The 15,376-nt window shown below is 43.2% G+C and overlaps 1 protein-coding gene across 3 annotated transcripts in view; it reads right to left on the reverse strand.

The window, feature by feature from the left end:
• Positions 1–3,584: 3,584 nt before the first annotated feature.
• Zdhhc13 (zinc finger DHHC-type palmitoyltransferase 13) overlaps positions 3,585–15,376 on the reverse strand; it is a 42,282-nt gene continuing 30,490 nt past the window's right edge. For 2 of the 3 annotated variants that reach the window (XM_005083210.4, XM_040733275.1), the window contains 7 exons: positions 15,200–15,324; positions 14,430–14,492; positions 13,661–13,754; positions 12,230–12,313; positions 7,939–8,096; positions 5,894–5,991; positions 3,585–4,149 (listed from right to left, as the gene is read on the reverse strand). In XM_005083210.4, coding sequence (XP_005083267.1) covers positions 4,011–4,149; positions 5,894–5,991; positions 7,939–8,096; positions 12,230–12,313; positions 13,661–13,754; positions 14,430–14,492; positions 15,200–15,324 — 761 coding nt within the window. In that variant the 3' untranslated portion in view covers positions 3,585–4,010. The remainder of the gene's footprint in view (positions 4,150–5,893; positions 5,992–7,938; positions 8,097–12,229; positions 12,314–13,660; positions 13,755–14,429; positions 14,493–15,199; positions 15,325–15,376) is intronic. The other variant, XM_021234779.2, reaches the window with a different exon arrangement.

The raw sequence follows: 15,376 nt of genomic DNA on the forward strand, positions 1-15,376 counted from the left end.
AAGTGAAAGGTTTATCCTTTTGTCCCATCATGGGCTTTGCAAAACTATGGAAACTGGAAAATAAAACAAAGCTTGACATATGGTTCTGTGTTACAAATGGCAGGAGGAATTTCTCTTAATATACAATTCCTTGGGGTTTAGCAATTTTCTTAAAACCCCTCTCACATCAAATTGCTGGCCTCACTAACGAAACAAAGCCAATTAGATATGTCTTTCTCTGCCTCTTTTGTGGCTTGAATATATGTATCATCTTCTTTAAGCAACTATGCTGTTTTTTCCCACCTCTGCAATTCCTTAATTACTTGGAATACAGATATAAAAGCTATTTCTCTATTCTCTGAGTCCCAAGAAAGGTTGTCTTTAAAATAAGCAGGCATTTAGCACTGCACATGTGCTGCCTTAGACAAACTCCTATGTGGATCTTAAAACAACACACTGTTTTGCCTTGTAATAGACTCCAGGCTTGCCCAGGAGTCGAAGACACATGTGTGTCATGATTGCAGGACAATGCAGCTTCCTCCTCCTCTGCTGCATTTCAGATACCAGCCCCACCAAGTAAACACCCAGGAGACAGAAGCTAAAACTGTCACCATCAGCTTTGCCCTGCCCCTCATCCCCCTCCTCCACTCTTTATGCCTCTTTGCTTCTGACTCGAGGGTACTTCTAGAACACATCTCTCCACCTCTATCTGGTCTATGCATTAGTTTACTAGGGCTGCTGTAACAAAGTACCACAGACTGGGTAGCTCAACCAACAGAAAATTTCTCCAATGCTGGAGGTTGAAAGTCTATGATCAAGGGGCCAACATGGTGGGTTCCTTTTAAGTCTCATTCCTTGGCTATCCAGGCTACCTCTTGTCTTCACATGACCTTACCACTGATGTGTCTATGTCCTAAAGCTGGCATTTAATGAGTGAATCAAGGCTTATCCCTATGATCTGCTGCAACCCTAATTTCTCTAAAGGCTTTATCTCCAAATAAAGTCATAATCTGAGGGACTTCATGTGGGGACTTAACATGTGAGTTCTGAGGAGGCAATTCCACCCAGTAAAAGCCTAGCACATAGGGAGCATAACAAGTTGCCCTGTACTCTCCGCCTACCATGGTTTTGCTGATGCTCTTCTTTCTACTTTAAATTCCTGGAAAATGGAGATGCCCCTCTGATGGGGGTGTTCTTCCATAAATGTGTTTCTCTTATTGGTTGATGAATAAAGCTCTGATTGGCCAGTAGAGGCAGGGAGATAGGAGGGACTAGGAGACGAGGAGAATGCTGGGGAGAGGCTGTGTAGGGACGCCATGCTGCTGAAGGAGTAACATGTTGGATTACGGGTGAGCCACAGCCTCGTGGTAATACATAGATTTGTAGAAATGGGTTAATAATTACTTCCAGAGTAGTCCATAAGAAGCCTAAGCCATTAGCCAACAGTTTAATAATTAATATGTCTCTGTGTGCTGACGGGTGACAGGACCTGGCGGGACAGAAAACTTCATCTTCACACCTCCATCTTTATTCCTTAACCAAGCCAGTTGCTTTACAAGTTTTTGAAGTACCTGAGCAGGTGAACCTACCTTTGCACTCCCACGGCTGGGGTGCAATCTCCTTGCACTGTATTTTTGAATCTCCTTGTATCCTTGTTAGAATGTTGTAACATTCAACAAATCAAAGGCACTTCACACATATTTGTTCAATGCAGTGGAAGAGAACAGAAACCAGACAAAACCCAGACTGTGCTAGAATTGAAGACATGCAGTGAAGAAACTTGAAAGACAATGAAAGAATCTCACGGTGGACACTGGACTTCTCTGCTTCCTGGGCACCTGAATCCACTTCATTTCCTAGACTCTTTTGTTACCATCTGGGACAGATGATGGGGTTTGGCCAAGGGAGCCCTGTCTGCTGAAACTTCTTGGAAGAGTCTTCATGCTCTCTCCACACCTCCGGACACAGAAAGTGCAATAGATATGGAGACATTCAGTAATGGTGGGTCTCTGAATGGACACCTGCTGACCGCTAGATGATGGCGTAAGAAATGAGCCTTATGCTGTATTTAGAGACCCGTGTTGAGAGTATTTAAAGGCATTGAGGAGATAGTTATTATCATATTAATTCCTTTGACTAACGCACACTTGAAGTATCAATTTACTACAACCAAGTTATCCTACTTCCTGTTGCTTTGGGGCCCACCCTGTCCTTTGTAAACACTGCCATTCACCAGCACTTCCTTGATAGTATCCACTGAGTCTCTCCTTAGCCTCTCAATTCTTATGTCTTATTTGCACTACTCTGAATGGCTTTTAATGTTTGCTACCTTATACTGCAATTTCATTTATATTTAGCTATCCCTGTCTTTAAAGCTCCTTGATTGTTATAGCTCAATAAATCATTGTGAAATGCACTTTCCATCTGTAAAGACCTGGAATATGGAGGTTCCGAAGGTCTCAGGCAGAGAATTTGAATTTGAGTTCTGGCTTCTTACCTAGTTTCCTTCATTCTGATCTAAATGTTCTGTGCACAATCTGGGAAAGCATTCTTGGTATGTGTGGTTTGTATGAAAATGGCCCCTATAGGTCCACAGGCAACAGCACTATTGGCTATGGCCTTGTTAGAGTAGGTGTGGCTTTGTTGGAGGAAGTGTGTCACTGGGGGTGGGCATTGAGGTCTCAGAAGCTCAAGTCAGGCCCAGCGGCACACTCTCTCTTCCTGATGCCTGTTGTTCCAGGTATAAAACTCTGTTACCTTTCCAGCATCATGTCTGCCTGAGTGCCACTATGCTTCCTGCCATGATGATAATGGACGATAATGGACCTCTGAACTGTAAGCCACCCCCGATTAAATGTTTCCCTTCATAACAGTTGCCATGGTCATGGTGTTTCTTCACAGCAATAGAACACTAAGGTAGTAGGGGCTGGTGAGAAAGGGAGAATATAGTTTGGGAAAGTTGTGTCTACCATCTGTGACTCTGATTATATGACTTACTTAAAAACTCCTTATTTCATTCAACACATTAATTCAAATATTTATCCTATGAACACTGTAGTAGGCAATAGTCTAAGTGATTGGCACTCTACAGGGCAACCACACTAAACTCCATATGACCTTGGAGAAGATACTCATTTCTTTTACATTTAGGTCCTTCCTAATGTAACAAGGATCCTTGAAGAACTGAACAGTGGCCCAGGATGACACTGGTACAATAAAACAGCATCATTCAAGGGTTCACAGGCCATCACTAGAAATTTAGCTTTCACCCCAAGACAAGAACCCAAGGAAGGATTCAGTAAGAAAAGTAACTGGTAGAGTTGTACAAACTATACCAAGAGTTTGGCAATATCAGCATCTCTCCTAGACAAGGGAAACCAGTAAGTACTATCACCAATCAGTTAATCTTTTAATAGTACTGGGTAAAATTGAGATGAATATTTAAGACTTCATGTATTCAAATTCCAAAAGGAAAACTAAGTAAAATATTGATTACTGGCATCAACAGCAATTTCAACTCATTCCTAAAATCATGAATTAGTTTCCCTATGTCTGTCAAGCTGTCTTCTCAAGATTCTACAGAAGTTAAGCATCAGAAACAAGTCTCAAGTATAAAAAAAGAGTTTTTATTAAGTGTGAAAGCAAAACAGGCACATCTATTTAAATACTCTTTACATATTTATAGATACAATACAGACAAATAACTTATCAAAAATTACATGTTTCAAGAGTACTATTTTTAAAAAGCCAATATAGAATCTGAAAATATTCTATTTTATCCATAATCAGTGACTATTATGTTTTTTAAAAAGTAACTCATGTTCGTGGGGAAAATATGGAAGTTTGTTAAGGATCCTGTCAGACTTCTCAATAACAGGCTCTCTCTCTAGGTCTGACAGGGGGTGCACACTTGCTGAGGACTGAGTTGCCACAGTTTTGAACTGTGGTAAGCTCCACATCTTACTTCACTTTCAGACCTCACAGCACCAACAAACAAAAACAAGTCAGAGTGAGTTTTGAGGTGCTTTTCTTCACACGGAGCGAAGAACTTTCTCTTTGGCTGGGTGGAAAACCATGGAGTACTGGGAGGTCCAATCTATGATGCAGGGCTTCACTAAGCCAAAGCAGCCACATTGAAAGAAATCTGCCAGGTTCTGTGTGAATCCAAGGCTGTCAAGAAAAGAAGAGAAGACGGGTCATTATGCTTCTTATGTTGCTACCACAAGCATTCACCCAGACTGCCCTCTGACCTTGTGGAAAGCTGAGAGGGAAGTGGCAGCTCCTGGTATGGAACCCTAAAGTTGAAACCTAGCTCCATTTGTGGACTTGAATTGCTATTGTGAGACCCTGACACCAGATCAAGAACTTGAGATCATTTCCTTTGGGTCCCCTCCTACTACAATGCCACTCACTACCATTACTAAGTTTACTCCTATTCTCAATGCACTTTATCTGAAAGCGCCCATAGGCTAGAGCTGTAACCAGGAAGGTGGGCTTTCCTTAAGCCTTCTAAATAGTTGTACCAACAGGGGTCCCAGTTCCGTATAATTTACCTGATGCACTGGAGACTGTCTTGTCCTGAAGAACCCTTGATACACTGACAGCTTCTTACCTCCCAAGCTCAACCCTTCCAAGATATCTCTCTGCCCAGAAGAACACATCCAGCCTCCTCATTTTATATATAGTATTATACTTAATGACCTCAAGATTTACTTCCCCAAACCCACCTATGCAAATCTTGCACTCCTAGGATGGCTGTTTTCCCATAATTATGAACTGTGGGCTTGGAATACACACTCCCTCACCCTTATCTCCTCCTGATCCTCAAGGTCCAACCAATATCCCCAATCTTGCAAAGAGCTACCATGACTGTAACTATGTTCAGCATCACCTTTTCTCCATCAAATTCCTGAAACAGTTCTATCTTAATTTTAACGTACACACCTATGTATACAGTCAATCTATACACACCAAACTGCGTAAACACCACCTGGACCACGCTGCTGTTAGACGGTTGTGCTCTACATGAGCACCATGATGCTGCTGGTAAAGGATTGACCTAATTTTCCAGAAGAGGGCTGCCAAGTGTAGAACTGTGTTGTGGGATAATCTCTTTGTACACTGTGAAGATGTGTCTCTACCTAAGGCTCCTTCTGCTTGGCTTAATTAAGCGCTGCATGGCCATCTCTTGTCTCCTCCATAAATCCACACTGTAACATCAAACCAGTCCCTGATTCCCTGTCTAACAGCCAAACACCAAGAGCAGGCTTTGAGATAGACGCCACTGAGATAAGTACTGAGTGCTCAAATTCCTTGAGGGCTCTGGGTCACCTCTATCACACCCCCAGCCCCCAGACACTGATGTAGGTGGCAGGAGATAAAGCTTGGTCTTTCACACCACAAGGTCAGAGTTTCTGTAGAGCACTCTAACTTTAAAATCAAGGACAAGTTTTATAGAGTCAATGTTCTAAGGGTACACATCCCAATCTAGAAATCTGACATAGGTAGGCACGTTACACAGAGAACTAAAAGAAGGACTGGGCTTGAAAGTCATGCTAAAGTATACCACACCCAATGCTTTCTACAGAACCCTGTGGCTGGCTTGTCAGCCACATGCTTAACTATCTCATGCTGACTCCTTGCCAGCAACACACAACCTTGTGATCACTTGGTTCAAACGGAGAGGCCCCATCTTGGCAAAACATCAAAGTAACTTACATTTGTGCCGAGTCCAGGAGACTAAATTCCTGACCCCAGTGGGCATATGACCTTATCACTTAGAACCTGACACCGAGGCTTCCAAGAAAGACAGGCTCACCTCCACCAGACAGTAAGTTAGAGAATGGAACTAGGTCAAGGAATCCGTGGCTGGGAATCTTCCAAGGACTCGGTGACCAGACCAGAATTCACTTACTTATATGGTGTCTTCCTGAGGGACAATGTCTGCTTCATGTGCCTGCTCTGCTTTAACAGGCTGATTCTCTCATGGGAGGTTAGGCCCAGAAATGCAATCTGAAAAACATGGAGGTACATCAAGCATTATCACATCTTAAAAGTACACTATGGGATGGTGGTAAACACTTAATACTCTACAAAATAATAGCTAAACTTATTGTATATTGACTCAGAATTATGAAATAACTTCACTACAGCCCTGTCTTGTGGCCATATTTAGATTTCAACATAGGAACATACATAAAGTAGCATCGGCTCAATTACCACAGTTTCTGAGTTCTTCTGAACTTTTCTTTAAAAAGGTGTCGGAGAAAAAAAGTTAATACACTAAAGGGAAGAACATCTGATTCATAAATTAAAGAGGAAGGACTAAGATGATTAAGAAACTCTCAAATCATAGACCACAACAGTTCACATGGCTAGCTCATGTGTAAAATGGAGTGACCACAGCATCCTTACTCTACTACCCTAGGATCTAAGATAGCATACCCAAGGCATATGCTGATGTGGAGAGAGGTGAAGTGAGGGTTCATACAGCTGAGAGAGGCAGAGTTGGGACTGGCAGGTCAGTGTGAGACACAGCCTCTGCTCCCAACCATCGGCCTCAGCTCGATTTAATGCAGTTAAACTGATCTTACATTAGGAAATCAATAAACAAACAACTGTATGATTGTTTTTTTCCATACAGGGTTTCTCTGTATTGTTTTGGAGGCTGTTCTGGAACTCACTCTGGAGACCAGGCTGGCCTCAAACTCACAGATAACTGCCTGCCTCTGCCTCCCGAGTGCCGGGATTAAAGGTGAGCACCACCAATGTCAGGCAACTACTGTGTTTGTGAAAATTATCTGAAACCTTTAGCCCTTAGTACAGACAAATATATCAATCTTTCTTTAAATATTAATGCCACCATCCATTTGTTTTGGAGACAGGTCTTGCTATGTAGCCCAAGCTGGCCTTTAACTTCTAATACTCATGTTTTAACCTCTTGGGAGCTTGCGTTACGGGTGTCTGAACCTCATATATGACCTTATCGTTAGGCTTCTGGTCAGAACCAAGGTTTGTTAGACAAGAGAGCTACTACTCTGGTATGTCCCCTACCTCAGTGTTCACGATGACCTAGATGTGTAAATGCTTTGGAAAACGTGCTTATAAAGTGAGTATTAGTATGTGAGTACTCTCTTGTAACACCGATTCTTACTGCCTGAGCTGCTGACGTCAGCAGGCTAAAGACGGATGCTTAGTTTTGTCAGTGTTAACCTTTCCTTAGCATTTCCTGACTCCCTTCACTTGTCCTCTTACTTCCACCACCATTTTCCTCACAAAGGTGGAATCCGTTCTGCTTTTGCGGAGTAATATCCTAACCCTTAGCCTCCTAACACTTGCCGTATACTGACCACTGTTGCCCAGCTCCTGCAGACAGCTCTGGAAATGGGGCACAGCACAGGGTAGGAGGCTCTGCAGAAAGCTGAGGCTGCTACTGCCCGGCAAGTGAACTTCCTCAACAGGTGGCTACCCCGTCCACCTGCTAGTGGCTTGTCTTCATCTTTCTCCCTCTTGCAGTTACCCAAGAACCGAAAGAACTGAAGGAATTAACTGCTTTGCATTTGTGCAATACTTACAGGCTCTCTGTTTTCACACACTATTTAGTGTAATGTGAGGTGAAAAGAACCCTGGGTGAGACTGTTAAAAGAACTAAGTGTCCATTTCTGATTTTGCCACTCACTGAGTGACTTTGATAAATTAAAAGGCCAGATTAGATCACTCCTGAGTGGGCACAGCCTCAGCAAGCAATTTATTATTCCAACCTTTAAGCTGCCTGTGAGAACAGATGGACTTTGTCACCTTCATCCTACAGACAAGGAAACAAACTGAAGGGTGAGAGATGACATGCTAGACTCGCAGAGGGTGCCCTGGAGGAACTGGGTGCTGGTTCTCTGATTTTAAAGTCAAGTCTTTCTACCCAACTATGAGTCCCTGACAATTTCAAAGTCATAATCAGGATACCTGAAAGAGCTGATTTATTAATAAAAATGTTGACCATGAGAAATGGAAAGCTGCTAGCATGAAGATATACAAAACCCAGGGAGAGCAGGCCACTATCTGACTGAGGTAGGTCCATAGTCCATCTTCCTTGAATGTTGTGGCACAATGATTTGACCAGTCTGTAAATTCACAAGGGAAAAAAAAAACATTATTAACAATGACAAAAAATTAGCTATTCTGCAAAAAGATAAAATTATATAGTTCTACTTAGGGAGAAATGACAGAGAATAGCATAGATCAGAATTAACTTTAGGAATAGGAAGAATAGCTCAGCGTGGTGCGCATCCTTAACAATGTGTACATGGTCCTTGGCCCAAGCTCCAAGCATCAAAAGTAAAGCAAAACAAACAAACAAACAAACAAACAAACAAACAAACAAACGCAGAAATTCAACTTCAGGAATTGATTTTCTAAATGCCAGTTCAGACGCTGGAAGTGAAAATGGGGACCAGAGCGGAAGTAAGGCTCTGATGGTACCACACCAGCAGTCGACAGGAAAAGGAATAACATGAAAAGGGGCCCAGAAAAGTGTTCACTAAAAACAGCATACTCACCATAAAATACACAGGCTAGAATGTTTTAAGGGTTTGACAACTGAGCATAATGACACCTAGTAATCATTTAAGAAAGCGATCCTCTTCACTTTAAGGAATGTTACGAATTCAGTGCAGGTTTGAATATAAATACTTACTAAAGGTTCAGGTGACCAGGATTGCTGTGAGCACAATACATAATACAAGCATCCAGATACCTTCAGGACATAGCCTGTGATAGGGAGCCAGGCCTGGTGTACCTCTGCCATTGGCCTGATTCACAGTCCTCTCAAGAAAGGCCAGGGTAAAGAGCCTCACAGACAGACCAGTCCAACACAAGAAGATTCAAATGGTCACTGCCCACTTTCTCTTCCAGGGTCCCTACATGACAATTAAAAGAGGCCTTCACTGTGGCCATGACTCTAACCCCTAAGCCACGAACCGAGAGCAGCAGCAAGGAGAAAACAGGTAGGAGGCAGAAGAAACAAGGAAACAGATCTTCAAGGTCATGATGCACACAAAGGGTAGATTACTTCTGAAGTGAGAATTCTGCAGATTTGCACTTTGATGTTTCACAAAGCCCTCTAACAATTTGTAAGCAGTTTCAGACATTCATCCAAAGCAGCATGAGCATCTCCTGAGTCAGGAAGAAAATGAGTCCAAGACTGTCCATTTTACTCTTGAAGATCTATTTCCCCCATTTTGATTCCTAAGCATCTTTCATGAATATATGCCTAAAGCCCCCTAAGAGCTGAGTAACAATCACGGCAACACATTAAAGCAAATGACACATTTCAGAGCTTCTCATTAGGATAGCAAAGTAAGAGGCATCCTATGCACCTGATGGACAAAAGAAAAAGAAAGAATATATTTTCCACAGCAGGAAGAAGAAGAAACAGCTGTTGAATGGGGAGAATATCTAGCTTCTTTTAGTTTAATGATTTCTACTGCTTCCTCCTGGGTTTTTTTTTTTTTCTTGATAACAGCATGACCTACAGAGAAGCGCTCACACTGACTTCAGATTTAGTTCCAAAGATATGGCTGCAAGTGGCCATCTACATTATCTTATGCAAGGTAACAATTTAATTCATGCTAATGCAGCCTTCCTAGCTAGTCTATGGTTAATGACAGGGAATTTTCTCCCCCCTTTATTGAAAACAGATAACATACTTACAGTTTCCATTTACCTTACCCAATTCTTCCCCTCCTCCACTCCATCCAAATCCACCCCCTTTCATGGCAAGAAACTCTTTTGTTCCAGGCCAGTTATTCTCATCGTGAATTAGCTCTGATACTTACACAGCCCTTCTGGATATGATGTAATGATCTTCTCCCTATAACTTGTAGGATGCTGACTTCCTGATTCACCTCTTTCTACCCTCAACACGGACCTCACACAAGATTAAGAGGATGGAGTCTGTGCTGGGACAGAAGCAGCAGGGAGTGGGCCACATGAAGAGGGTAAGTAACAGAACTCTAATGATGACAAGAAAAATGGTCCACAGAGGAGGTAGGGTGGCAAGGAGGCCTTGTTAAGACAAATGGAGTGCAAGCTTGTGTTTACTGTCTGGAAAAAAATGACAAATGACACAATCCCTTCATCAATGACAAAGTATGCTCAGCTGGCCTGCAGAATTTTAGTCAATGTAACGCCTCACAAATAAAATACCAAATGAAAACTGGTCAAAGCCAGTAAAAGAAAATGAAGAAGGGAAAGAAGAAACATATGTTATAAAAACCAACTTGGAAAGACTGAATGTGATGGAAAATTGCTGCTATCTTCATCAATTCGACATTGTGCTGGGTTGCAACACCAAATAACGTGACTATTTTTAGTGGGGAGCGACAAGAGTGGTGTGAAGTCTGGCTCCTTTCTGCTAGGATCAAGTCCAAGGGACAAGGTGGTCCATGGGCCAACTCAGAAGGCTTCCAAGAACAGGTCTCATCCCCATGCCTTAGAGGGCAGCTGTCAGGGATGCTCTGTTAGGAGATCGTGAGCGCTTTTTCTGTAAGACCCACTCTAAGAGGGTTTACAATGCTCAGGGCTGCTGTGGACTTGGACAAGAACTGAGCCCTGTCTGAGCCGGCCATGGTTACGTTTTCTAAGGCACTCTCTAGAGAACAGACGGCTAGCAGGTCAGGAGGGAAAGGTCCGACAGTGGCTGAAGCTTGCACTATGCCTGTGTCAGGGCACAAGGCGACCCAGTCCATACAGACGCTAACAACCCCCAAACAAGAGAGCTCAAACCCAAGAGACTCTGGCCCTGCCGTCTGCACGAGGGGAGTGCAAGACGGAGCAGCACACAGAGAGCTGCCTTAGCGCTAGTGACTCACTTAGTTGCTTCAGGGGTTGCTGCCAAGTCTGCTTGGTCCCTGCAGCACTTGTGGGGAAAGGAGAAAACTGACTGCTGCAAGTTGTCCCCCCCACAAACAAGTGAAGAAACGTAAGACAACAACCCCCCCCAAAACCCTCTCTAAATTTAAACAAGGGCGTGGGGATAGACGTGAGGATAATAGAGGAGACAGCCTGACAGGACAGGGTGCTAGGGCTTGGAATGTAGAGGCAATAAGGCAACAAGGTGCTTCTAAGACTTCAGCTTACAGCCATAAGCTAGGACATTAACGGCAACAAAACAGAGGGGGCGGGGTGGGGTAGGGTGGGGGATGCAGGGATGAGGGGGGGCACATGTGAAAAGATTAGGAGTCAAGACCATGTCTACATTTTCCAGTCTCCAAAATATATAAACAACAAACAGTTTAAGCCTAAAGTTCACATAAATACATACTAGTACTAGTACCCTAGGTGACTATTTCCAGGTGTGAAGAATGTAGGTACACAATTCTTTTTCTTTTGTTTTTTGTTTTTTGTTTTTTCGAGACAGGGTTTCTCTGTGGCTTTGGAGGCTGTCCTGGAACTAGCTCTTGTAGACCAGGCTGGCCTCGAACTCACAGAGATCCGCCTGCCTCTGCTTCCCGAGTGCTGGGATTAAAGACATGTGCCACTATCGCCCAGCTATAGGTACACAATTATTATTTTTTTTTTTTACAAGACAGGGTTTCTCTGTATTGTTTTGGAGGCTGTCAGTCCAGCCTGGCCTTGAACTCACAGACATCCACCTGCCTCTGCCTCCCGAGTGCTGGGATTAAAGGCGTGCGCCACCCTCGCCCGGCTAGGTACACAATTCTGAAGGGCTCACCAACATCCTTTGTGCTACTGACGGTTATTTTCTGTTCCAGGACTGTAGAACAAGTGAGCCAATATTCTCGCCCCAATTTCTCCTCTGTGACAGAGTTCCCCCCTCCGGTCTCATTTCAGTGAGATTCTTCTCAAACGGCCTGCACTCTGAGAGCTTTCTCTTTTACTATGACCATCATCTTCTCCCTCCCTGCCACCAGCCTCTTCCTTCTCCATCTCATTCACTCACCACCTCCTGCTCTGCACTCAGGCAGCTCGTTTCTCTTCACAGGAGGACAAGTCTACACACGACACAATGGATTTCTATCTGACCACTCAAATTCATCCAGGCTCTCTTCCCAAGTATGCCGAGCTACCTCTCCTTACACTCCTTGCAGCTTCCTACCGCGAAGAGTTTTAAAGGCTACCACACCATTCTTTCCCCAAGGGTATGTTCACACACTGGCTAGCGTGGCGGACAAGGGCTCACAGGAAAGAGGACTGGGCGTGGGTGCACGGGCTTGTAAGAGGCGTTTATACTTACAGACGAAAGAGCCATATATGATCCAGTCACACACCATGGAGAGGGAAAGCAAGAAGAAGAGGTAATGGTGGTGGTTGCCAAAACCTGAGTCAGAAGGAAAGAAACACACTTAATATTTTCTTTTCCTAATCACATCCCACACAACACTATTTTTCTGTAAAAAAAAATCTTCAAAGTAAAAACAGAAACAGGCTTACTTTGTTTTTGAATATGCCTAAACCAGACAGCCCTGATAAGATGGTCAGATGTCCATATTAAATAATGTTCCCTACTATCCTCAAAGAAGACAGTTTGCATAGAGCAAAGTTAACTGGGCAAAAACCAGCTTTGGGCTGCCCTACTATGCTAGTGGGAAACAGCAGGAGAAATCACACCTGGTCTCTTTTCCATAGAATGGGTCTGGGTGAGTAAAACCTACGACACCAAAGACCAACTTGAAAGGGAACAGAAACAGCGAAACTGAAGAGCGGCAGGTACGTAGTCTACCTTGGTGGACACTGGACACAGCAAAGTGGGGGAGACTGTGGCCAAAGCCCTTCCTTCCTACAATGCCTTAGCTGCTTGATGGTAGAGGTGGGAACATTCTGGGGCTAACAACATAAGCGTTCCTCAGCACCGTATCAGTCTCATTTTCCTCTGAAGTAGCAACATTCAGTAGTATTGATACCCCCTGCAAAAAGTGACCTTGTTTATGATCACTAGCTTTGATCCTGTGGCCAAGGTCATTGGGTTTTCTCTGATCTCACTTCACAGGCCTGTGGTAACCAAACATGACTGTGAATGTGGAAACCCTGTCAAATGCAATTTGATAAACACAGACAGCAGACGGGCCCATTAAGACAGTTTCCTTGCTGCCATTCAATCTGGCTGGCATAATGCCAGTCACATAATCTTTATGACAGAATGGGGCCTGGGAAGACTGGGACCCAAGTAATCATCCAGCCACCTTTCCCAGGAAGAGAAGAGAACACCAGAAATGTATCACAGGAGCCGGCCTGACCTGAAGCCTCAAGGTCCTCAGGGGTATAAAAGCAAATCCCTATTGAAGACACAATCATAGCTCCTTCTGTTAACTCTGGTTCTGTCTCCTACCTGAGCACTGAAGAAGGCAGGTGGAGGAGGTAAGTAAGAAAGGTAAGTCACAACATAAGAAAAGAGTGTGACATTTGGAGTGGAAAACAAATACTACAAAATGATCTGCATTATTTACACTCTTTGCCCTGAAAAGTAAACAGTAACAACGACCTCACAGGTATACTCTGATGATCATTTCATAAACTCTAAAATACTGTACAAATGACAAGACAAAAGCTTTCATTAACAATCTGCTAATCATTTCCTAAAGTCTTAGCTGCAAAGACTCTTGAAGAGGCGTTGGGTGGCTTTCCATTTCCTTCTTAATCACACAGATAGCAGACTTGAGTCTCTCACCTATGCAGCGTCCAGTCCAGAAGCAGTGCTGATCGAATCGAGCCACACAAGAGTTGCACACATGGCAATGGAGTGACCTTAAAGGCTTCCTTATCTGAGGGCAATTAAGAGAGGCTAAGCAAAAACAGTCTTTGGTAACAGATCATAGCAAAACTTTAATCTCATGTCACAGAAGACTGGCATAAATAAGCCTAACTAGATGACATACTCACACATAAGCTCTGAAAGGTCTTATTGATATTTACTTCTGCATATGGCAGAGATAAGCCTTCACTGGAAGAGATCTGAACTCAGACACTGTTCATACTGGCTAAGGAAAGCTCAGGCAGTGACACATTCAGCATGAGCATTGGAGTAAGAAAATGGAAATCTCAGTTCCATTCCCGGCTCTTCCAATCATTTAGTCTCTTCTTCTAAGGCTCAACTCAACTGCAAAATAGGAGCTTCCTGTTTGTCATTTTGAGATGACAATAAGGTGTCTCTGATTTACAATGAATTCTAACATACACTTCATGACAGGACAAGCAAATAAAAGCACCATGGATAATTTACAAAGAGACTAACCACAGGGAGCTTCATGAGATGATAAATATTCTTTCATATGCTCACGGTGGAAAACTGGTCTGAGAGTAATACAAAATTACAGCCAGGGAAAAAACAAAAGTGCATACATATGCCATGAAGATCTGACAAATGCTTACTACATAAGCAGTGCTACTAAGAATTTGCCCGTACTATGGAAAACAAAGTAGTAACAGAAGAGACTCACAAGACATGATGTGCAAAATGTTCTGAAGTCCAGACAGCCAGTCTCTGCAAGGGTGACAATATTCTGAAAGACAAGAATCTGACCTTAGCGTGCAATGGAAAGGGCAATGCATGGTTATGTGCCATTCATTCTCATAGCTTTCCCTCCACCTTCAGAAGTAGCCAGAACAGCAGTTTGGAATACTCCCTACCCAACCACTCTGTTCTTGAAATAATGTAACTATTCAAGGTGTTCTTTCATGCAGCAGCTAAGAAATCTGGCTGCATAAAAATTGTACACTCACACTCCTTACCACCTACAAATGGCATGTAGCTACCAGTTACAGCCTGCTATGACAAAGGAAGGAACACACACACACACACACACACACTCATCAAAAACAGAGTTCATGGACAAGCACCCAAACTGATGGCTCCAAGATCTGAAGGAGAAAAGGAGCTATCTCCTCAGCTACTAGGGAGGAAGAACCCACTACAGCATCGTGACTCCATGGAGGTAGACACTCCAGACAGAGGGCACTAATCTAAAAGTGTAATCAAGTGGGAGACCCATAACAGATGTCAACTCTGAAAAGGTTTGGTAGGGTATCTATCACATATACAGAAAATAGATGTTTCTAAAAACTTGAAGTGTGCAGGAACCCCATTTTGATGATCTAATCAGTTCACATTTACATTGTCCTACTAAGCAGCAGGCACTACAGATATAGCCGTACCAAAAGCCAACATGGCTGTGACTCTCAGAAAAAGATATAATTAAAAAAGACTCACCACTTTCCTTTCTTCCTCAGAAGCCTTAGTGAAGCCTGGATCAGTTGCCCACGTCTTGTAGAAAAAATAGAGAAAGGCTATGATGCTGAAAATGAAAATAAAGTAGAAAGGGCTGCCTGCTACATGTTACAGTCATGCTAAGGAACATATCCAAGAAAAGCATCGTGTGTGATGTAA

The sequence above is a fragment of the Mesocricetus auratus genome, unplaced genomic scaffold (genome assembly GCF_017639785.1).
Source record: "Mesocricetus auratus isolate SY011 unplaced genomic scaffold, BCM_Maur_2.0 Super-Scaffold_100030, whole genome shotgun sequence".
Lineage (NCBI taxonomy): Eukaryota > Metazoa > Chordata > Mammalia > Rodentia > Cricetidae > Mesocricetus > Mesocricetus auratus.